General features: G+C 41.8%; 2 protein-coding genes across 2 annotated transcripts; both read right to left on the reverse strand.

Moving 5' to 3' along the window:
• Nucleotides 1-4,194: 4,194 nt before the first annotated feature.
• On the reverse strand, nucleotides 4,195-11,192 carry crabp2a (cellular retinoic acid binding protein 2, a). The gene is made up of 4 exons (XM_003450899.5): nucleotides 10,868-11,192; nucleotides 7,452-7,630; nucleotides 6,758-6,874; nucleotides 4,195-4,847 (listed from the first exon to the last, which is right to left on the reverse strand). Exons 1-4 carry the CDS (start codon nucleotides 10,947-10,949, stop codon nucleotides 4,794-4,796), a joined length of 432 nt encoding a protein of 143 aa, XP_003450947.1. The 5' UTR covers nucleotides 10,950-11,192; the 3' UTR covers nucleotides 4,195-4,793.
• Nucleotides 11,193-22,380: 11,188 nt separating this feature from the next.
• LOC100707910 (uncharacterized) lies at nucleotides 22,381-23,688 on the reverse strand. The gene is made up of 2 exons (XM_003450900.4): nucleotides 23,579-23,688; nucleotides 22,381-23,383 (listed from the first exon to the last, which is right to left on the reverse strand). Exon 2 carries the CDS (start codon nucleotides 23,369-23,371, stop codon nucleotides 22,793-22,795), a length of 579 nt encoding a protein of 192 aa, XP_003450948.1. The 5' UTR covers nucleotides 23,372-23,383; nucleotides 23,579-23,688; the 3' UTR covers nucleotides 22,381-22,792.
• Between the last annotated feature and the right edge of the window lie 1,142 nt (nucleotides 23,689-24,830).

Consider the following 24,830-nt stretch of genomic DNA (forward strand, 5'->3'; position numbering starts at 1 on the left):
CTCTGACCTTTACTGCATGCCTTCCTCTCTCTCTCATGTCTTTTCCTAGCTGAATAACAAACTTCTAATTTAATGAAGGGGGATAATTTGATTTTTGTATGTGCGCTTATGGATGTGTTTAAAACTGTAGATTTCCATGTGCTGCAGCCAGTCCGGTTGCAGTGTGTGTGTGTGCGGTATGATGTCATGTGCACTATTCTTGACCAGTCTTTTACAAGAGACCTCAAAGGTTCCTGGGTGGTCTAATAGTGTTTGCCACAGGAGATTGGTGCACTTTACCTTCAGATGTGTGTGTGTGAGTGTAAATCAATATCCCGGACAGTGACAGTATAGTGTGTGAGGGTGTTTAACCTGTCATCACACTGCCACATGCATACTTTCCCTAGGAATATGTGTATCAGGAAGATGTAGTGGGAATGTGCCTCTTTTTGCCCATCGTGCTCTCTGAGCACCCGCAGGACATTTGTTCCTCTGACGCCTCCCACTCCTTTACAATCTAACCCAGAATGCACTTGACCCTTTTCCTCAGTAATTCCTTCAACCAGATCACAAATCACCTGTCTTGACTTTTGTGACATGCACTCAAGTATGCAGGCAAGAACACACTCAACTCCTGCATGCGTGTAAGTCATTTATCAGACGCCACCCTGAGTCAGCCGTGGCCCCGGGGCAGCTAAACTAACCTGCTCCCCCACAAACTTCGACAACACCAACATCTAGTTTCTATTCAGATATCTGCGATTGCCCATGGTTACCTTGTTAGACATGTTCAGGTGGTGTCAAGTTTCCACTTAAATCTGATGGATGAAGTGCAGCAGTTGTTAATCATGCAGATGTTTTTTTTTTAAATCTTGTGTAGATGCATGTCTGCATTTTTTTCCTACAGTATATCCGTTTCTGTTTTTCTTACACTGCTGGCGTGCAGTATGTTTGTCCAGAGTTTGCCAAGGTATTCCCATATCTTCTTTTCCTTGTTATGTTTTCTCTAAAGCCAACAACCTGCAGAAATAATGATGCCGTCAGGATGTCATCAGCAGACACGAGTGCGCTCGGTGTCTTCTTGTTTATCCAGACTGTCTTTTTCACCTGTTTTTGTGCAAAGTGTTTTAGAAACTGCATGTAGAGTGTGGGTGTTTGATGGTGTGTGTGAAACGTTGACAGAATGTGTGTTTTCAGTTTTCTGTGTGAATTTGTGCATGTGTTTTTTTTTTTACAGAGGTCCAGTGCAAGCCAGGCGTTTTGAAGGGGGCCAGACAGCTGCCTTTTACTGCCCCAGGGGGCAATAAACAGAGAGGGAGGGGTAGTTATTTACCTCTTTTATTAGGGCAGGAGGCAGAGGAGGGGACTTTATTGGGGTCACACCTTAACTATACACAGCTGCAGGGCAAGAAGAGAAATAAAGATGAGATAGTTCTTTAAAGAAAAAAGTTTTGTCAGCGCTAAATTCCTCCCTCAGGAATCCATCTGTACTTTTTTTCACTTATTACATGACCGTAAATGTTTGTGGGATATTGTTTTGTCATTTCCCCCCCTGCCTCTTTCATTTCCAGGACCCTTAATGGCCTGCTTGTTTTTAAGCACATCTGCTGTCAATCAGCTGTACCCTGTAATCCAAGTGGCATTTCCTGCCATTAGAGGCACGCCCACTGCCCGAACTCTGACCATTTGACGATTGGTCAAGAGGTTCAACGTCCGACCCAAAAAGATCTCAGGCTGACCTCTATTTGTCCAGTAACCCTCCACAGTTGCAATAATATAAAATCCATAATGAGGACATTTAACGGATTAGGCTGACCTGTCAGAGATTCCTTTTAACCTTTTTTCCAAGATGAGAAGATCAATACCACTCTTGTGTCTGGGTCTCATTTACCTCGAATGGACGGTTAGCTAGCGTCACCAACCCTGCTCTGTGTATAGGCAGCAACGCGCAGCTACCAGCACCTCTAAACATGAAGTGTAACATTTAAAAAACACATGTAAAAAAAGTAGGTAAGGTCCTCACATTTGGCATTTATAGACTTGTTTTTTTTTAGTATAACACATTAATTAGTTGTGCTGGTTGTGCAATTTTGCTGCCTCTGACTATGAACAATTTTAAAGGCTTTTCCAACTGTTTCATCCTGTGGTCATTGTTTACAAATAAATATGTTTTTTTAATAATAAAAAGCTAAATAATCATCAGGTGAAACCAGGTGAAACTCCACATCGACTGTTTACCTGCACATGCAACCAAAGCCTATGCAAATCTAATTGGTCAATAGAACTCGAACTACAGTAGAAACCTACAGAATCTGTTGCCTACAGATTCTGCATTTTCATATTCAGACACATTACATGGACAAGAGTAGTGGGCCATCTAAATCTAAACTCCCGGTGCAGCTTTTGTATTGATGTTACTGCCAGAGGGGGTTTGAACTTAGATTATATAGGTTATTGAGTCAGCAGAGTCCTGGAAGCCAGATTACTTAAATCAATATGTCAAGCCAAACACATATAATAAAGACATACATGAAGGCCAGGATTTCCTGTAATTTTCTTCTCCTAAATTCAAACGTAACTGAGCTTACCCTCTGTCTGAAAAACCTTAGAAACAATGTGTCTATTTTGAGCAGGATATGTCCTTGAAGATGCATATCAAACAAATATGTAGGACTGCTTTCTTAATCTGTGCAATATCTTTAAAATTAGAAACATCTCGTCTCAGATTAATCCTGAAAAGCTAGTTTGTGCATTTGTTACTTTTATGCAGGAATATTGTAATTCACTATCACCAGGTTGCTCTTAAAGCTCTCTGAAAAGCTTTCACCTGATCCAAAATGCTGCAGTGAGTATGGACAGGGATCAGAAAGACATAGCATATTTCTCCCATACTGGCCTTTCTTTATTGCCTCCCTGTTAAATCCAGAATCAAATCTAAAATCCTTCTCCTTTCATATAAGGTCTTGAATGATCAACTCAGGACTCACTGTAGATTTTTATTGTAATAGAGCACTTCACTCTCAGACTGCTGGCTTTCTTGTGTTTCCTGGGATATTTAAAAGTAGAATGGGAGGCAGAGTCTCCGGCTATCCGGCAACTTTCTTGTGGGGTCAACTCCAGTTTTGCATTTTGGAGATAGACACTCTCTTTACATTCCAAATGAAGCTTAAAACCTTCCTTTTTGATAAAGCATATAGTTAGTTATGTTAGTTATCCTTTAGTTACATTGCTGGAGGCCTAAGCATGCTGCGAGGCTTTCCCGTGATGCACTGAGCACTTTTTTCACTGCCTGTGTGTTTATATACGACTGCAGCATGTCGCTAAATTTTTGTAATTTCTCTTCTTTACTCTATGTTTTTTCCAGGTGTTCTCTTTTTCTCTTCTCCTTCTCCTGGCCACTCATGGCAGATGGCTGCCCCCCCTCAAGTCGGATGCTGCTGGAGCTTTCTTCCTGGTAAAAGGGAGTTTTTCCTTCCCACTATTGCAAAGTGCTTGCTCATTGTTGTTGGGGTTTTCTCCAGTACTGTAGTGTACTGCACCTTACAGTGAAAAGTGACTTGAGGCAACTGTTGTCATGGTTTGGTGCTATATAAATCAACTTGAATTTAATTGAATTTGTTCCTAAATGCTTCCCCTTTGCCATAATATCACTTACGGCTCATTATTATACTCTTGAATTGGTCCATACCAGGTGTGGTGTGACCCAGTACTTTTGCCCATATAGTCTACGCATGTCTAGGCCTTAAATATGTAAAGGTGGAATCAATCTTCTCATCTAACTCTTAACTGGAAAGTGAGTAAGTGGATTAAAAACACAACATATCCCTTGAAGTCAAGCAGCCTTTTAGGGCTTTAAAAGTATGAATCATTTAACCAACTGGCAAATAATATGGAAATAAAAGAAATGAGAGCCAGCTGCCAGGGAAACATTGCAAGATGAAACTGTGAGAGAAGAATAAGGACGACATGTGGCACCGAGATGACTGACAGAGAGGGAAGGGAGGGACGGGAGGTTGGGAGGAAGCAAGACTAAACGGGAGGGGACAGACAAGTTATTCTAGTTGCAGGCAGCTGACAGCAAACCCAAAATAAGATGGAGCCGTCTAATGCGCACACATTCTGCAGCTACACTCACAAACCATAAAACACTGCTGGCACTGTTAAATGCGTTTCTGCTCCTAATGGTTTTCAACACAGGAGAGCCAAGAGTCGAGCTGAGTTAATGTCGTAGTTTATTGTTTTCCCATAGAAAGTGTTGTTTCCTACGATCACATTTCGTATAAAAGAGGCACAATGTAAAAACCGACACTAGCGTAGTAATAAATATAAAATGTCATCATGAGATAGAAAAAGGTTAAAGTTGTGAGGGCAGGGCAACAGAGAGGACACAGGGACACATCAAAACTGACCCGAAGACTGGAAGAGCTCAGATTGGTTTACACGTCTACAAATATAGTCTCACATCCCGTCTCCTTCCACACACTCACACTCAAACACACAATGCCAAATACACAAGATGTTCCTCAGCAAGTCTACATACAATGCAGAAGACATTTTCATGTTTAAATCTTCAGCTGGTCACGTTTGATGGGTCTGGAAAGACAGACGGATAGCACAGTAGCTAAGACTATAGTGTACATGTGACATGCTAGATACAATTACCACACCTATTATATAGTGAAGCTAACATGGATGCTGGAATAAAACTATAGGCTGCTATTTCCCAGCTCTGACAAAGAGGAGCAATGACGCAAAGCGGTGATGCTGTAGACGCGGGGCGAGCTGAAAGGGCGAAAAGTGAGAAGTGCTCTTGTTCATTGTTGTCGTTCGTAGACTCTGGTGCATATCACATCATCTGCTCTCATGGTCTGAAAAGAAAGTGAGGGCAATGAGGGCAGTTAATGAGGATACTCGCATGCACCGAGGCAAAAATACTGGCATGGAGTTAACCATAAATTCATTTTTAAACAGTTAAAACATTCATGTTAATCCACCCTAAAAGTCCCATTTTTATTGCCTCCAGCAGTTATGACTAACATAATGTCGCTGTGCCAAACTGTTTTGACCAATCACTGTGTATGCAAAGAGTAAACACACTTTGCTTGCTTTCCCTCTCTCTCTCACACACACACACACACACACACACCACAACTACGCTGGCTTCTAAAAACCAGTTGTGGGTTTGGTGCTTAACAACACTTCAGGAGGCTTAAATGTGAACTATTTACTGCCAGCCCTCAAGCTAGCATCTCCCCATAAATACCTGCTGTGTTTGCAATTTCTTCACTTTAAAAACCGTTCGCTCCAGACCGAAGCCTGCGTGGTATCTTATCTCTAACTGAACTGGTTTACTGGGTCAAATAAGCATTTTATTTACATCTGAAAGTTTGTTTTAATCAACCTGAAGTGCTAACTGGGTGGGGTTCCCCATTAAGTGCAATTATGCTTCTGTGTTTATGTTTTCATTAGTTTAGTGTTTTGGTGTAAGAGGCCAGCAGATATAAGTGGACTCCAAAAAGATTATTTGAGTACAATAACTCAACTCTGTGTGGTAAGTGTCTCACAGACACATGCAGCTATGTCACAAGTGCAATGCTGCAGCCCACGCAGCCCTCGTTGCTATAAACAAAAGAATATTTCAAGGTTTCACAAGTAAAACAAGATCCACGTAGCAGCTTTTGTCATGGTCTGTTCAGCCAGTTGTCTTGCTTTGACACAGAGGACACACTTTGTTCATGTGATGACAACTGAGCTGTCTTCAGGACAGCTGAATAAAATTTTGCTGATGGCAGAGTTTAAATAAGGGGAAACAACCTGGGCTAAAGGACAAGCACCAAAAAACCCCCAAAACCCAAAGTGCAGTACTTTGATTCGCCACTTGAGGCTGGCTCCAAAAATGAGCCAATCCCCACAGACTGTAATTAAAAGATGGGCATAGCCAAGGTGACCATAACCTTCTTATCTTCGATTTTGACTCTAATGAGGACCAGGATTTAGAAATAACATAATTTTGTATTAAAGTTAAAAGTGCTAACTGAGAGCATGTACTCATTGGGGGAGCATTTAATGATGTCATGATGTCGATTAGGCATTAGAAAAAATGCAGGGTTAAAGCATTTCTGCACTTGGTTTACGAGTCCCAGAACTGATGAACATCTGTTTTATACAGCCTGTAGTTGATCCACATAGACAAAATAAACAGGTTTACATGGCCACTGTGTTAAGGGTGTAGCTTCTTCGACTGACTGGTGACTGGTAGCTCATGCAGATGTTGCTGGTCGGTGACTGCTGGGTTACTGAATTGGACCATGTCACTGTGTTTCTTGTGCTATATGCCACACAGCAGTTAGTAAATATCTGTGTATGTGTGACCCTGTATAATTTAGGGATGCCAAATTTCCTGAAATTAGCTGACAATTTAGCACATCATCCTATGGTCTAAATGCGATCATTTATGGCTACAAAATGATAAATGGGGATGTTCACAATGCTATGGTCAAGGCTTCAAAGTGTACGTTGGAGGCAGCACAGTGGCAATGTCCATTTTTTATATACAGTTCATAGTTCATTTTAAGATTTACTCCTTAGCCACTTTTTTAATAATGACCTTTAAAACACACATTTTTTTTAATGAGTTAATTTCAAGTCTGAAAATTCAGTTTAGTAGTAGATCAGTAGTAGACAGTATACAATAATTTGTGAACTATAATCTACGGTAAAGCTTTGTACTTGTCTCCGAATCTAAACTGTTGCTCAGGTGATAGTTTGTGTGTTTTACCAAGATCAGCTTGCTGTCACTGGTGATCTCTCGGGTCCAAGATGTCTTAGGCCCCTCTCCTTTCTGCAGAGTCTGCTCACAGCTGATCTTGCTGTCTGTTTCCCAACGTGGAAAACTCTGAAAAGCCATTAGACCCACGAATGAATGCACAAATAAATGGACTCACGAATAAATACAATGCCATTTGTAGGGAAGGGAACTTAATGAGGGAGTGTCTAATGGAGAGAGAGCACAAAAAGGCTTTAGCAGGGTGATCACTGAGAGGTGATAACTCGTGATACGCTCATCATTAGTAGAGCGAAGCGCTGGCTGGGTTGCATGTGTTTGCTTTGGAAACGGCCGAACAGAGGCCATCTATGGGAAATTGGAGAGAGTAGCGGGGAGAATTAGGGAGGGACAGAGGGTAGCAAAGGGCAAGTAGGGGGAACGGAGGGAAGACGGGAAGTTGAAAAGGATTGTAAAGTGTGTGAAGGAGTGCAGTGTAGCATGATAGGTCTTCAGAGACCAAGGGAGGGGTGAAGCTGTGCTATCAGTCCAAATATGATGAAAAGCCAAATTAAACAGATTGATGTAATCTACACAGCTCCCACCCATATCATTTGTGTGTTTGGTTATGTATGTGTGTGTGTCCATGTGTAGTCCAAGAAGAGATGAAGTGCATTTAGTAATATATTCATGTCCATATTTTGTGTACCGTGCAGGGACGCCCATCCACAGTGGTCTCATTGAACTCCTGCCCAACAGTGAAGGTGATGTGGGTGGTTCGGACTGTGGTTGATGTTTTAATAGAGAGCGTTTCTCCATCCTGAGTAATCTCCACAAGGGGCTTGGAGGCTGCCTTCACTGCAATCTTGCGTAGCATCACGTTCACACCTATACAAACAAGCAACAGAAAATGTGAAAGAGCATGTGTGGGAAGAGATTTCCAGAAAAGACAACACATAATGACAAGAAACATAGTGACAATGCTCTTACACAGCTAGTTGTGGTGCCTTGAATTAACACTGCTGCTTCCACTAAACCTAAAAATATTCCCTTGGACATTGGTAAAGTTCATGGAGACGGATCTTTTTTTGTGCTTGTGTATCAGAGTGTAAACAAAAACACAAGCAAACAAAGACAAGCAAGCCCTGTATCGGCTTGCTGTGTGGTTGTGTTTGAGTGTTGTTGTGTTGCTGCCTATCTGCAATGTAATTCTGCACACACGGGGCAAAATTTGGAGCAGACTTAAAATGCACGGCGCTGTCCAATAATGATCGCACAGGAAACAATGAGGTCATATGACAAAGCATGCCTGCACTCCCCCCCAGACTTAATCATCGTTGCGGCCATGCAAACACACGCTTACTGACTTTAACACTCACACCGTGATTGCGATTTGCACTTCCTGAAGTATAATCGCAGTTATTCCCCTTTTTTCTGCTTCTAGGAAAAAAGCATAACTCATTCAATATTTTGTGTGACTGTAAAAGGCTTCTCCATACGGGGGCAGTTTGTGGTATGTTGGTCATCTGTATTTCACAATGATTTCACGAAAGAGTGACCAGAACAGCACTTCCAAGAAAAAGACAAGCCACGTAAAATCTAATTAATGTTAGTGTTTGTTAACTTTAGCCACATTTATAAACTAATCTGCAGTATTATTTTTAATAAAATTAATTTCACCAGCCTTTTTTCCCACTGAAATGTGCTTAAAAGTTTAAAAAAAAAATGTAAAGGAGGAAAAGGTTTGTCTGATAGTGTTTATCTGAAAAGGGGAAGAAGGAAAAAAAATGATGTTACCCCGTGGGAAAAGAGAGGGAACAAGGAGAAGACCGGTGTGGGGGGAGGGAGGTTGGGGGGCCTGGGCAGACGAGGGGCAGCGGTCTGTGTGTGGTGTGCGAAGATCTCTGTCCAAGTGTGAGGGGAAGTGTGTGTATGCCGCCCAGTGTGTATCTGCTGCGAGTTGGGTTTCACACTTCTCACCTCTCACACATTCCCACCTGTCACCAAGTGTAAATATATACAGAGAGAAATGCACAGTCATTTGCCATGCATTGGGTTGTCCAGCCTATGCCCTGTGTATAATTTGTGTGCACTGTACAAGCAGCTTCATATATATATATGCATTGTGAGCTTGTGGTGTGCAGATGAATCCCCACTCATTGGAAAGACATTATTTTGCAGGAATTACTTGCACCTTTTTTGCCCCAGGTAATTATTAATATTTCCAAGTACTTAAATATTATGTTATACTAATAATTCACAACATTTCAGGGGGCATCTGCAGTATGTGTGTGTTTACATTGTGGAACGGCTTCCTTTATTTAATTTGGTTATATAAATACTTTTTGCACCCCTCCATGCCGTGACGAGGTGGCAAAAGTTTAAAAATGTGATTATTTATTTACTTTTTATTATTGTAAATCACTGCACATCATAGCTGCTGCTGTGCATTTATAAATGTGCTTATAGCTTTACTCACAATGTAGCCTTTTTTCCCATTTTTTTTTCACTTACACAGATACCATATGTAATGACTCCTTGTGCACGACCAAGCATAAAAGCCTGGAAGTGAAAATGTGGCCCCCTTCAGTTTTTTGGCTTAGACGCTGCTGGCCTGCCAAACCCTTTGGAAGCCACAGAGGGATACGAAGGTTCTCAAGGTATTCCCCGCTGTTAATTTTTGTGACCGAAATTCTTTAATTCACACAGGTTTGACCACTGGGGGACAAACACAATTTCAGACGGTCAGGGTCAGAGGTCAAAGATCATAGGGCAGAGGAAGCATTTGGGACATGGAGAGACGAGGGTAGAGGGAGGAGAGCTGGAGTGAGGAAAGGAAGAGAGGATAGATGGAGGGAATAGGGTAGTAGGTGATGACAGTGTGCATCCAGCTGCGCTTTGCCCCCAATGAAACCAGGGATCAGAGCCCATTCCCCTCTGTCGGTCATCCCAATGTAGAGGGAAATTAAAGGAACACACGCAGTCATGGGTGTGGATGTGTGCATGTGTGTATGTGTGTGTGTATGGTAGTTACACAACATTCCTGCTGTTGGAATGTTGTCAATAATAACAAGAGATAAAATAATTCTTTTGAAAACACTTTACAAAGTGCACAAAGCAGGCGCATCGCAAGAACAATGCATTTTAGAACATATGCTAAAACCATTTAAGGGGAAATAAAAGAAAAAGAAGAGTATTTAAAAAAATCAGGTGATGAAAGTATATCTTAAAGAGGAGATTTAAAGGTTGCTACAGGCGCTCGGATCTCTCTTTTTATCGAAAAGTCATAGAATCGTCCTTTTAGACAGACAGTATACGCATAAATTATCCCGTCCTCGCATTATTGCGCACGGTGCCATATTTGCCTTTGGACAGAATAATCTGGATCAAACAGACGTTAAAACTAACTGGTGGTCTTTCATTTGTGTAGTGGTGGTACGGGATTCATGTAGTTCAATTACCTCTATATGTGTAGGTAGCTAAGAGACTAAGATAAAAGGCGGTGTTGTTGGCGCTTTGCGATAAAACGGATTCCAGGTGTGCACTGCCAAGTCATCAAATGAAAATTGGCTACTAACGACAGATGCGCGCTCACGCATACACTGGCCGGTTTGCAAATGAGCCAGACAAAAAAAAACAGCGTGGATCTCAGCGGCAGGTATTTGTTCTTCTCTCGGACTGTCACTTCGGATAACGATGCCACTGTCCTGCACTGTATTGTGTCATAACGGTCCTCTTTAAAGACACACGCAAACAATCTGAAGTTGAGACACAGACAGATGTGTCGCCGTTTGTCTCTATTGTGTTAGCAGGGGAGGCCAAAAGGGGAGATGAGAGAGGGTAAAAAAGAGGGGGGGTTGCTGGCTGGGGGCCAAGAACGGAGTTTGGGGTTCTGCAGCAGAATGACAAAGACCCCCCACCCATGCAGTACGCTGGTGCACGGACGCAGAGGAACACTCACAATGTGCTGAGAAAGCTACAGTTTGAGCTGACACATCTGATCTGTCACTATGAACAGAACTAAAAGCTTCATCAGAAACCACTGGCGCATAAAAAGATTCAAACTGCCACTTACAGTGATGATGATTTAAGAAAAAAAAAAAAACCCTGCTTCACTTTACTTACCTAACACTTTCAAGAGTTCCTCAAAATTTTCAGAGCTCTTCATCTCCCAAGTGCCGGAGAAATCTGGGATTCTGCGCTCCATGTTCGGCGATAGTTTGCTTAGTGGTGTGGACTAGATAAGCTGTCAGGTCCTGGGCTGCAGTCAGTGCGCGTCTGTGCGTCAAAAATGAAAAAGCTGTGTGTGCGCCAGATGGCTTGGATCTGTCCGTGACTTGGTTTTGCCTTCTTCCCGGGATGAGAGACCTACTGACAGCAGCTCTTATCTCATCTATGTAGCAGTGCACGTTATAAGCATTTGCACTTCAAATGAATGGCACGGAGCGCAAAGATACTTGTGTAGGGATGCACACGCCCCTTTCTGAACGGACACGCCCCGGAGGCCGACAGATTACAGGCACAGGCCCACAGTGCTTTAACCTGAGAACACCCCAGCAGGCACTTTGTGCACTTCGACCCAGGGAGACGCCGTTCGGAGACCCTTCTCATCCACACGCGCACCTGTCACCACCCAAACTAACCACTCCCCGAAACTCCCGCGTGCTCTATTTATTAGGTGTTTAGCCACTTACTTTAGGCAATTACATTAACTACATATTACCATCAATGTTGTCATTGCAAAAACAGAAAGGATGTAACCAGGTCAGTATGTTGACAGAACATGTCGTCTTGGCAGGGCGGTGCAAAGGAAGAACAAGTCAACTGCCAGCCTGAAGAGATGGTTTGTGTGGGTGTGTGATGAGAGAGAGAGAGAAAGAGAGAGAGAGAGAGAGAGAGGGGCCAAGTTCATCTCCGAGCCTCCAGTGCGCTTTGGTTCTGTGTCATAAAAATATAAGCAGTGGTAATGGGATAGGTCTAATGGCTGCAACCGGTGGGCTAGCCTGCGTCAGAGGAAAAAACAACCCGAGCCCATGAGGGAAATATATTACGTGGGGCTGGGATTAAAAATAAGAGGTGGTATTGGCGCAGGTCGGCGGTGGCTCTCCTTATTAGAGTTTTTCGCCCCCCGCTGGCGGAAGAAAGAGGAGGGGAGGAGACGCGTCAGGCGGGGTCAGGGGCCCTGCGGGGTCGGAAGGTAGTCCTATAAAGAACACACGGAAATGCACACGCGCACACACCGTATGTATGCGCGCTCACGCACGCGCTGATGATGGATGGCAACTGGACAAAGCAGACGTTAACTATTGACTCTTGATGGATGATCCCATCCGCTACACTCCACGGCGAATTAGCGCGAGGTAACCCGGGCGACTTTAAGGCGCAGGCATTAGCCCCCCTTGCCGGCTTAGAATATAAGCTTCCCGCACACACCGGCTCAGTGTCAGGGTTATAACAAAGACACAGTGACTAACAGAGGTGAATAACAGTGTCAGATTGATATTTGGTAACCTGATATGCGCTTTTGCGCACAGCCCTGCGTTCAGTTGTAGGGGATTGCATCGGGCCCGGCGGGTCTGTTTGATGTGAACAAAGCTTGCTCTCATTGTTTCCTTCATCAACACACACACACACACACACACACACACACACCTAACATCTAAGTCACTGGCCACACACCATGCCACAATCACAGCATGTCCTCACAAGACAGCCATATTAGAGGTGTAATTTGCACTCCAGTCTTCTCTTTTTCTTCTTCTCTGTCATTCATGTTGTTGTTTTTTGTAAGCTGGCTTCCCTCTTCTTCTTTTTTTAAACTCTTTAACAGTTTTCTCTTATATTATGAAATCAAAACACCTGATAGTGAAGTAAAAAAGTGCAGTTTATTACTGAGATCAATCCAAATCCACATGGGAATCTTTATATTAAAGCACAGCATCTGTGGTGGTCTGTGGTTCAGAAAAGAGGACATGATCACGCCCCCAGTTGAAAGGTTACAAAAGACAGCTGGCTACCATGGAGGAATTCGTCTTCAGCGTCATCACAGGCCATTACCACTTTAGCATGACATAACAAGAAATACATCAAAGGCCACTGAAATGAAACAGGCAGCCATGCAGTATAGGACGATAGCCTCACCCATGTTGTGTGCGTGCCGTTCAGATGGGGGGGTTTGATAAAGAGCTCTGAAATGTGTGTGATGCTGCATGTCAGCACGTGATGACAAAGCAAAGCTCAACATTCAGATCCACTCAACCGTGGCCCACTCCTCTCAACCTCTCTCTTGCCCCTCATTCCTTCCCTCCATTCCTCTTTTCCTTTCTGTCTCTCCTTTACCTCATGCTACTTTCTCCCCCCCTTTCTTCTCCTTTTTGACCTTCTCCACCTCCTCCTCCTCCTTCTCCTCCTCCTGTCAAGCTTTTGTTCTTTTGTTCTGCTTTGACACATTCCTCAAGCATGTTGAAGAGAGGGAAGAGGCAAAAACAGAAGGGGAAAGGATGGAAAGGAGAAGAAATAAGGATGGGGGGGCTAGTTAGTGAGAAAGTTAGAGACTGAAGTGCATGTCAATTTTTTATCTCTTTGTTGTAGGGAGAAGGATAGGGAGAGTGAGTCAGCAAAGAGAGAGCAAGGAGATCAAAAGCCAACAGCGATGGAGAGGTTAAGAAACAGTGGATGAATGAAGGCGACAGATTAAGATCTGTCTTCGGAGGTGTAAGAAGTATTATTTTCCTACTCCTGCGCCAACTTTATCTAAGCTATTTCCTTATGTTCCAGCTATTACCCTCACGTATACTGTTTACTTCTTTTGTTCTGTCATCTTCATCTTTCTGTGTTCTTTCTCATACCAAGATTATTATTGGTAACTGATATCACCAACTGCCATCACAGAGACTGACAGGCAGGCAGGCTGCACCATGTGCAATCTAAGCAGAATCTCTTGTGTCCTGTTTACAGTCATTTTTGGCTCTTATCAGCATGGCCACAAACATTCAGCATTTATAGAAACAATAACATAAAGCAGAAATAATACCATAGAAGAAGAGTGGGACGCTGAAAAAAATTCGGGGTTCTGTTTTAGAAATAATCATACAATTAGTTTTGACAGTGAAAATATTTACTATTTCCAGCGTATGCACAATCAGATTTTTCAAACAGAACTTTCTAACTAATGTGACTAAATGACATCAGCAAAAGCTGATGATAACTACGCCAGTGTTTTCACCAAATCAAACGCAGCAGCAGCAGCAGGGGTGACACACATGCAGCTTCCAGGCCGCTAAGGGTCCAGTTGGTCCCCTTGGCTGTGTGTCTTGTGTCTCTGCAAAGTAAAAACTGCAGAGACATAGAACAGACACATCACTGGAGTTTTAGCTGTCTCTTGTCCTGCAGACACATTTGAGACATTGCCCATCTGCAACCTTCTAACTGATCAGGACATTAACCATGCTACACCAGAGTAAGCCAGTTAAGCTAAAGGGTTGTGCCAAAGAATTTCTTTGATTTATGACACTAGTGTTTCTTTGCCATGACAACAGACTGCAAGAATGCAGGAAAACTCACGTATTTGAAAAATTCTGCATAGTTTTTAGGACATCGGAGGTTGTTAATAATCATGATAATATAATAAACCTGTTTTCTAAATTAATCCTTCTTTAAACGTGAACCTTTTCAGAATGTACTTGTACTTCTTTGAGCTAATAGAAAGGGAAACATTTGGAGATGTGCAGTTTCAGAGGTAATGATGGGTTCAGTTTAATACTTCAGTGGCTTGAAATTGGATCACACAGAAAGGAATGAGGATGCTAAATAATTGGTTATGTGGAGCCTGCTGCACTTTGCCAAATGCTATTAAGGAAGGTTTGTTCATTTCTGTGACGAGAAGTGTAAGCACAATTAATCTCAATCTAACTGGGCCGTCTGTGGCACTGACGTCCTTGGCGATACCACGAAACAGTTAAACGAAATCATTTGGTTAAACAATCTATACCCTGAAATCTTTACAGTTGTGTCGCTGGCAGCAGAGAATTTCCAGCTGTATTTCCTTCTCTGTGTTACATTTAAAACAGACTGAGCCTTGTATCAACACCCTCCCTAGGGTGACCTGTACCATATCTCCACACTCACTTCCTCTTATGCTGCGTATTGTTTCCTATTTCCTCTTCTCATTCAAATGACACAGATTTGAACCATATCTGTGAAAGCTACAATCTACAGACTATTTATTGTTCCAAAGTTTCCTCATGTGGTCATGAAAAAAGGAGAAAAAAACCCTCACACCATATTAGATTTAATGCAAATTGTATCTAAAGTATGTCTAAAATGTTGGGTTTCCTATTTCAGATGTCTTATCATATTTGTGTTGCAATAAGCATAAAAAAAATTGCAACATGTATGCACAAGTTGGAGCCTGTGCGTGTGAATGCGATCAGTCGGGTTAAAGCCACACTTAAGTGGCATTGTCCACTTTATCATGCTGATGACCTCCAGTAAAAAGTCTCACCCAGTAACCTTAGTAATCCCAGATGTGAACTTGACCCAGGCCTTCCAAACCGCCAGCTCCTGGAAGTCATTATTACTGGCCTTTACCCTCACAGGAAGCCACTGGGCAAGAAGTGCACATGCATGCAGACTAACATTCCCCAAATTACCGTATCTTTCTTTTATGATTTAACCCTGGGTCCGTGTGGGCTTGGGACCTCCCCAAAGAGTCATGAGATGAATCGGGCCCCTTTTAGATGACTAATAGAACAGGAGAGAACACAAAACATTTACGTGACACAAGACTGTGTCTTTTTCTGTAATCTTTTCACTTTTAGCACAAAATACGTGACAGCTGAACCTCTTCCAGCCTCTAAAAATTACACGCCGAGACATAAATAAGTTTAAGGGGGTCACGGCGTTAAAACATTTGCGAACCCCTGCTCTGTGTGACTTTCACAACAGTTGCAGACACACATGTTCGCGGCCAAAAGTGTGTGCGGCACTGTTGGCTCCTGGCATGCTGACCCAGCAAACCATATGGGCCTGATTAGAGATGGCAGTATTTAACTGTGTACATGGAAGTGAGGCAGAGAGTTCAAACCAAAGAGCAGAGGAAAAGATAAGAAATTAGAAAAGTTAAGAGTGCACGTCTGTGTGTGCAACATGTTTAGATATCTTTGAGAGGACCACAAATTGGAATTCCAATATACTTGTGGGGACCAACAGTCAGTTATGGGTTAGGCATTCATTTTTGATGGTTAGGGTTAGGGTAAGCAGCTAGAAAAGCATTGTGTCAATTAGATGTCCTCACTAAAACACGAAAACAAGTGTGTGTGTGTGTGTGTGTGTGTGTGTGTGTGTGTGTGTGTGTGTGTGTGTTTCCCCACATAACGGTTACTCCTTCCCTATTATTTTTCTTGGTAATGAAAATCATCAGACACAGATGCAGGTAGTTTTGCATTTAAAGTATCACTAATGGACACTGTGTGTGTGCGTCTGTGTGTTGCATACATGAGACTGAACCTCCTGATGCCTGTGCAGTTGCAGCCAGACGCCTGTATTACTCACACTCTATTCCTATTGTCCTTCAGAGCTCCTCCCTGCTTCCCCCCCCCGCTCCCAAAAACCCCCTCTTCTCTTCTTCTCTCCTCCCTCGTCTTTGTGGTTCTAATTATCACATTTGTTATGAGCCAGTCTGGACAGCAGGAGAGCAAGAGCAGGGAGAGGTTGATTAGGAAGGGGAGGAGATGGCTGTGACTGTGAGCACTGAATGAAAAGAAAGTGGAGAAACAGATTCCGTCGAGCTTGTCTTTATTTGGTCCTCCTCGTGTGTTAAATGCTTAAAGTTTTCCCTGTGTTTGCTGGTTACACTGTCACCTGCACTTCCTCTGAGTTGACAACTGCACTGAGGGATGCTGAATTGTCTTGCTGCCAACAGAAGACAGCAGATGAGAAGGATGAAGAAGAAAAGAGGAGAACAGTGAGGTCAGATAGGCAAAGAAAGGAACTGAGGGAGGCTGAGGTGTTCATGAAGAAGGTTTCGTGAAATACAGCTAGCATATGTGGACTGGAGAAAAATGGAAAGCTGAGAAGACAAACAAGAGCTGGTTCCCATACTTTTATTGCTTTTCACCTTATTTTATGTGTTTTGTTTTCCTGAAAACCCCCAAAAAGTTCCAGCCCTGCTTTTATCGTATCACCCCTCCTTCTTCTTGCATCCTACGACTCTGCCCCTCCACCCTCGCTCTGCCTCTCACTCCGCACTCATTCTTTTATTCTCCCGCTGCCTTTCCTCTTTGACCCAAGTCAACGATTGTTGTCCACTTTTGCTTTTTCCTCAGCCACGATTGTGTGTCAGTAGTGTGTCCAGAAGGCAATTTTCTCATCTGTTTAAGTTTGTCCGTGCATTTGTGCACATATGAATGTATGCACGACTGGACAGTATGTGTGCATGCGATGATGTCATAGATGAAGAATTGCTATAGTTAAATACTTGGCGCAGGTCACCCTCTGGTCACTGTTACTGTACGTGACCACAGTGTGTCCCCAAAGACTCTACAATTAACTGACACAGTGTCAGATTTATGCTTTATTGTTCTCTCGATTGCCTTGAATAGCAGTAGATCTGCATATCAGTGCGCTGAGTCTGAGGCAGAAAACTGGAAAATGGCATTAAGCTCTGTGATTTCTTCACTGATCCTCTGACTTTGCCAAAGACCTGTGAGAAAATAAATGTTCAATATGAGCTTTAAAAAGCTTTTATTCACCTGCTTTTGCAAAAACATGATGGGGAAGAAAGCTACGAGAGATCGCTATACATGAAATGGAAAGGTGTGATGAAAATTTACAAGGTGCAGTGCTTAGAGATGGAGTCATCTGTGATACTTTAGGTGTTGCTGCACAAAAAAAACCAAGTTAACAATTATCATTTCTTGTCAGATTCCAAACTAGTCATCACTTCTTTTCCTTTGGATTAACTTTTCTGCAAATCAATGAGCCCATTGTTTCATTCACACTTCTATTCATTCATATCCGTGTAGTGTGGCTTTGTACAAGCAGATGTATACAAAATAAGCTCCATAAGAACTCCATAACTTTTTAAAGTATGCGAGAAATATTTTCTCTTGATAACAACACCTCCACCCTGCTTATTTCGCTATTTGAGTCTAATGCTTACGCTTTGGAGGTGCTAAATGTTCTGTGTGTTTCATCATGTTTTACTGTAAATGGCTCAGCAGCACAAAGTTTTTGCTGACGTAGTACCTGACCTCCACATTTGATGTCATTTTAGCTTGATAGCTTGACATACTCGGTGAGTGTACTGGGTTCTGTGTTGAAGTGGTTAAGGTGCTCATAAATTAACCTCCTCTTCTGCGTCTCTTGCCTGCTGTGTGGCACAAGGTTCTGTTTCGGGCACTTTACAGTTTCTCCCTCTTCAGCTCATTTTAAGCACTTTAAAGGGCTTTTATTATCACTGCTACACAGATGACGTTCAGTTATATACCTCTTTTAAGCCCCAAGATGTTTTAAATTACAAATTTTCCATAGTTCATAATAGACTCTATTAAAAGATGGGTGGCTGACAGTATTCTCCAACTTAATAATGAGAGGTTATAAACAGAAATCTTGTTTGTGTCCTCCAACAGATGGAAACACCAGGTTTCCTTACCACTTTTCCTAAATCTTCTATCAGGAACCCTTTTTAAAAATAGTTTGGGGGCTTTATTTTAGCCTTTATTGTATAGGACAGGGACCCAGCAGGGCCCCGGGGTCATTTGTTCAGGGCCTGCTTGCTGTGCAGCATACAAGGCTGAGAACTAAAGGAGAAGGAGCTTTTGCAGTGGTCCCCAGATTCTGGAGCTCTTCCCTACTGAGCCTGAGATCTGTGGACTCAGTGGTTTAAAAAGCAGCTAAACGCTCGTCTTTGTCACCTTGTTTATCAGAAACGTTTTGTCTGTATGTTTTTAGTATCTTGTTGTGATTCACATTGTAATTTTTATCCTGAAAGATGCTATATAAGTAAAGTTTTATTCTATGTAGTTCTTTTAAAAGGAGTCAGGTGGTCTCCAGGTCAGAGATCTATTTTATTTTTATTTTTTTTGCACAGAGCCCAAAACAAGAGGGGAGATTCTACTGAATGGTAAAAAATAAATAAAGAAAAAAAAATCCCAAAGTTGTTTATTCACAATCTGATCTGTACTGTCCCAACGTATCATATTACCTGTTATATTACTTATATTTGTGGGATTCTTTGATCCAAAAAGGTTGTTGCACTTTAAAAACTCTTCAAGACTAATTTGCAAACAAATGTTGGAAATTTAGGACGATCATCTCACAGAGACCGCTGCAACAATCTAGTCTCACTAACAGCGAGCTAAAATTAACCCAAACTAAATTCTAGCAAAGATTAAAATGCATGTGTGTTGGAAGATTTGTTTGTATGATGTGTCATGTGCCAGCCGTTATAATGACCATGACAAAGTAGACATAGCATGGGAAAAACCTGGCAGAGTTGCAGATGACTCTTTAGGTATTGTCATTCTGCAGTTTACAATCAAACTCTATATTCTAACCAAGTTTATTAGGCCCATACGGTGTGGCTTGCAATAAAATATATGACCGCTGAAATCTCACAGGGTGTAGCTGTAGGTGCCTAAAAAGACTAAACAACTAAAAGTCTTTCTCTTTTAGAATAAAAGAGAACCTTTTATATTTTTAAATGAATTTAAGCCTTAAGGCTGTTTGTACTGTTATGCTCAGGCTTTGCTTGGATCCTGGGATTTTGGTGAGTAGCCCAAATAGGAACTCTTCTGCCATCTGGTGGTGGCAAACTGACAGTGCTGTGTCTAAGTCTTCAAACTCTTTGTAACCTTTTGGCTCCACACGTAGAAGATGTCTGGGCATGTGGAACCTACTGTAACTAATCAAACTATTGTTATTAGTGTTTACAGGAGTTTAGTGCCCTCGGCTTTGCGTGACTGCAGGCCTGCTCATACGCCTGCAGGGACAGGTGGAGTCCCAACACCCACAAGTCATCCTGATAATTTTGTTTGTGTTTTTGTCTCTCTGAGAACTAGTTTTAATGTGAAACAGAGTGGCAGGAGTTCACCCATGCCTTAATTTGTTCCAGAGCTTCTTAAGAAGGCTATGTCAAACCTGCAAGTTAGCTCTTATGCTGTTAATGTTAATTTAACACCACAAAGTGCAAAATGTGAAGAATAAAAGGTCAGCTCCAGTCAACACAAAGCCAGTAGACAGATTTGAGCTGAATCCGAGCTACTTGGCATTTCTGGCTCCATTATGGAAAAAGTGTTGTTTGCCAATTCTGGCACAAAAATACTGAGCTGAGCCAGGTGGGCCATGTGCCACAATATACCTGACAGTTGGCTCATGCAGCATGGGCCTGTGGTTGACTTGAGGCAGGTTTTAAGCCTACTCAGCCTTCACTCAGTCTGAGCTAACTCTGTCAGTGAACACCTAATGTGGCTCAGTAGAAAACTGTAAATATGGGCACAGCATTTGTTGCTAACTGGGCAATTTGGGGAAATTCTAGTGCAGGAAAATAGTGACCTCTCAACAGCAACAATGACTCGTGTATCACAAAGTATCTTATTTCAGCAAGTTTCTATTTCATATTTTTTCTGCATAGTTTAGTTCAGAGTTGAGATACATGCTTGCAATATTTAATACTGGTGTTGCTGTATATTGTATCATTTTGGACCACCCACCCTGTTGTAAATATGTTTAATGACAGAGCTGAAAAAATGCATCTTAAATACACAAGGTCTCATATGAGGGTGGATAACAAGTCAACTGAGAATGAAGAAAAGGAAACTGTCTGCTTTCTGTATTAGTGATTCAAGGACTGTATGTGTCTGTATTCTTTTCCCATCTGTTCTTCTTTAAACCTTTCCCTTGCAAACACCCATATCAGTATAAGTGCAGTAAAAAATGCAGCAGTGCCTCTTTGTAATGGAAACTTTTAACATTCTTTTCATCTCTGTGCCAAGCTGAACTGGCTGAATGGGAGGCTCCATAGTGTCTCATTTTATTTCCCTGTAATCTTTTAAAGCAACATGTAATCGACTTGTTACAGCTGGCTTGTAAGGCCCTAACACATAAATGACAGATACTGCCTGCCTGATGAACATCACTTAGTAACAAAAAAAAGAAAACATGCAACCGGAAAGAACAGAGGTCCAGTTCACAGACGTGATGCGATGAGAGACACCAAGGAAGGGCAGAGCTAAAGAGAAGGCCACTTAAATAGTCACAACCCTCCTTTATCATCAGAGGCAACACCAAGAACTCAAATTGCAGAGATCATAACCAAATGCACAAACACACTCGCACAAAATAGCAGTGCCGGTGAACTGTAACAATCTCTACTATTTATCTTTTGCATTGAATCTTCTAACTGTGTTCTGGGAACTTGTAAATAACATGCCTCTAAATTTGATTCTGTGCTTGTTGTTCTTCTTGTTCTCTTTTTCTCAAATGCCATGCAATGACTGGTACTGAACTGCACTCTGTACTGTTGTTTGACCCCTTCAAAAAGCCAATTTTAAACCTCAAAAAAACCCATTTGTGTGTAAAATCTGTTTATTTAAAATTTCTGTGACACCTTTCTCCCTTTTCATTAACAAGCTGCGTCTAAGATACGTTACTTCACTGACTACATCCTCAAAAGTATAAAAAAAACCCCTGAAGAGGTAGAAAGAAGTCAGCTTGCCAAACCTATGGCTCCACTTCTCATCTCTGCTTGAGGCATAGCACATACAAATGCTTTCGGTCCAACGTAGCCACAAAAGGTTTCTGTGCTCGTTTTAATAGTTTCTGTTTTGCTTGTTTGTGTTTTAAAACTGGCAGGCTGTCCTTGAGAAGGTCGATCGTAAGAAGAAGCCAGCAGAGGGTGCTAATCTGAATCAGCAGAGACCAGAGAGGCACCGTGGCAAAGCTGTGTTAAGATTGTGATTGAAAGCGGTTCATATACTGATTTTTTTTCTTAATCTCAGACTACATCTGTATTTAACCACACCTGAAAACTCTTATTTCATTTAGTTAAACTGCCATCATGTGCATGTTAAGCTATTCAGCATGTCAGATAGTGATGAGCAATTTGAGTTTTGAGTGCACGCGTCTTCATGGTCTGATATTTCCTGTGGTTTTCCCATCGCACGCAATAGGTGATCCACTAGAGTGAGGTACCGATACTTTCATCACTGACAGATGACAAACCCATTTGGTTAATTTGCTGGAAGGAAGAAGAAAGCAAATATTAATTTCTTGAATTTTGAAACTGAACTACTGGATCTTTTTGGTGTGACGAGACTTCTTCTTATGAATGTATAATAAATATATCAGCTGCTCCAAACAAAGCTCACCCAAGTAATTGTTATTATCAGAGTCTTCTGTGCAGCTTGAATGGGTTTGCTGTCTAATTGCTGCACTTTCACTGTATCTTTTGTGGCCTAATTAGCAGGCAAATCAGTTAAAATAAGACAAACCCAGAGACACAATTTCACATGGTTGTCATCTACCTCATTTGTAAACATGAATCACTAACTACTGGTGGATTAAAATAAAAGACGTGGATGGACTGGGGCGATTCGTTGAGTTTGTGTCAGACAAAGATGAAAGAAAAATTCCTGCAGTTGCTTTTTGAGAATTTTTTTTAATTAAATTTAATCTTCATGGGCTCATAATTTAGCACCAATAATGCATTTTATCTTTGAATTATATTAGAGTCAGTCTCAAGAGAACACTGTTGTCATTCAAACCCTGCACACCATGTCTGCCATGTCCACAATCAAATTATTCAAATCAAAGTCATAGACAGACTCACCTGAGCAGTACATGCATAAAAAAGTAGCAACATTTGTTACAAAAATCCATCTTTAAATAACTGAATACTTGACAATATTTTTTTTTGTTTTAATATTGCTTTGAAGTCAGAAACTCCAAATCAAATTTCATGACTGAAATGTGAACTGAATTGAAATGCCTTCAGATAAAAAACCAAAAAAACAAAAAACAAAACAAATCCATGACATTTAATTAATCGATTTAAAAAAAGCTTATAAGGAATAACAAAGTAAACAACAACCAGAGCCATGTCATTTTCAAGCTGGGAGCATGGCTTATCCTGGGGTCCTGGCAGGCTTTGGCGTTGTTATCAGGCTTCAGGTTCGTGGGGTTTCCCTCAAAATGGACCGGCAAACACTCGTTGTCCAACACTTCACAGGCCAGGATCAGGTGTTTGGTTTCCTTTTGGACACTTTTGATCCCACAGGTGCCCTTCTCACTTCTCACTGTGACAAAGGTGAAAGGCTGCTGGCTGATGCACAGGTTATCCTTGTACGTCTTTCCTCCATTCTTTGAGCACACGGCCTTCACCCTCTTCAGTTCCTTTGGATCAAGGAAGGACTGTGTGGGTCTGCTACAGTCCCCGATATTCTTAATGTAATTCAACCACACATTTGGATCAAGGGTAGTAGGAGTTCCATTGCGAACGTGGCGATCCATGAAGGTTCTGAAGCCTTTTTTCCAAGTGGAGAGCTGGCAGGGAGCATCGCTTACGGCAACAGTTTGATGTCCCAGAAAAAGACAGACGGCAAGTGAGAGGTAAGTCCTGGGAGCAGCCATTACCCAGCGGTCCTGCAGAGAGCGAGAAGAGTTATAACAGAGCTATAAAGACGTCGTAAACAAACACTTTACAGCTTTTCGCTGAGCGGGACATAAAATAGCAGCTGAATTAGTGACAAAGCCACAGCTGACTGTCTGTGCAGTTTTTAAAACATGAAAACGGGAGAGGAAGTAGAAAACCGCTGCTTATTTGAGACAACTTCCTACCTTTTGCCAGCTGCTGGTTCTTCTGTGAGATGTAGAAGTGAATATAGAGCTCCAGATGTTAGACGTTTGCGCTCTTTCAGTTCTCTTCCTGTACCGTGAGTAGGAGTGGCTTGAACTTGTGCATTACATAAGGCCGACCACTGTGGCTATGCTTCAGAATAGTCATTCATGTGGAGAGGAAGGCGATCCAATGACTGCTATAAATACTAAAGGTCCAGTGAGCTATTTTGGCAACTCACTGTGTGAGTCTGCTGCATTGAAGGACTGCTTTTTGTAACACGTTAATTTATTTATGCAGATTATTATCGTGTTTCAACCGATACATCACTGTTTCTGTTTTGATAGCCTAGCCTGTGTTCCTGCAGACGTGACCTTTCAATTATAAATCATCTGACATCATAGTCAGCGTAAATTATAGTTAAGATTGAAACACAGAAATACTTAAAATTGCTTAAGATTTCATTAAAACTCAGAATATGTTACAAATGAAGAAATCATATCTCATATACAGTGGCTTGCAAAAGTATTCGGCCCCCTTGAACTTTTCCACATTTTGTCACATTACAGCCACAAACATGAATCAATTTTATTGGATTTCCACGTGAAAGACCAATACAAAGTGGTGTACACGTGAGAAGTGGAACGAAAATCATACATGATTCCAAACATTTTTTACAAATAAATAACTGACAAGTGGGGTGTGCATCATTATTCAGCCCCCTGAGTCAATACTTTGTAGAACCACCTTTTGCTGCAATTACAGCTGCCAGTCTTTTAGGGTATGTCTCTGTGGAAATCCAATAAAATTGATTCATGTTTGTGGCTGTAATGTGACAAAATGTGGAAAAGTTCAAGCGGGCCGAATACTTTTGCAAGCCACTGTATATGTGACTGAAATAAATCATTTATATTTTTATATTAAATCCATGAAATTTAACATCAAATAAAGAAAATGGGTCAATGAGATCAGGAGAATGAATGGCTTTGCTTTCGTGAGTGAAGTGTAACCAAACTTCCTCATTGTCTTTTCTCACTTTCATCTGAGTTATGATGTAATCTTCAGGCCTTCAGAGCACAAAAGAACTGTGCCATTAAACACACGTTTATGTTCATTAAAATCTGATTAATACACATAAAGCTAAGAAGGTCTTTTCAGCTGTTTTTGCTGTGGTTCCACAAAGAAAGGGCCATAGTGAAAACATGGGGACAATGTAATCTCCTCTAATTTACTGGTAATACCCCCAGCTTTAAG

Source organism: Oreochromis niloticus, linkage group LG11, assembly GCF_001858045.2.
Source record: "Oreochromis niloticus isolate F11D_XX linkage group LG11, O_niloticus_UMD_NMBU, whole genome shotgun sequence".
NCBI lineage: Eukaryota > Metazoa > Chordata > Actinopteri > Cichliformes > Cichlidae > Oreochromis > Oreochromis niloticus.

Coding starts and splice junctions, on each gene's coding strand:
- crabp2a (XM_003450899.5), bottom strand. CDS start 10,949: ATGGAGCGCAGAATCCCAGATTTCTCCGGCACTTGGGAGATGAAGAGC. Junction 7,631..10,867: donor GGAACTCTTGAAAGTGTTAG/GTAAGTAAAGTG, acceptor TTGTTTGTATAG/GTGTGAACGTGATGCTACGC. Junction 6,875..7,451: donor TGGATGGGCGTCCCTGCACG/GTACACAAAATA, acceptor ATGGCTTTTCAG/AGTTTTCCACGTTGGGAAAC.
- LOC100707910 (XM_003450900.4), bottom strand. CDS start 23,371: ATGGCTGCTCCCAGGACTTACCTCTCACTTGCCGTCTGTCTTTTTCTG.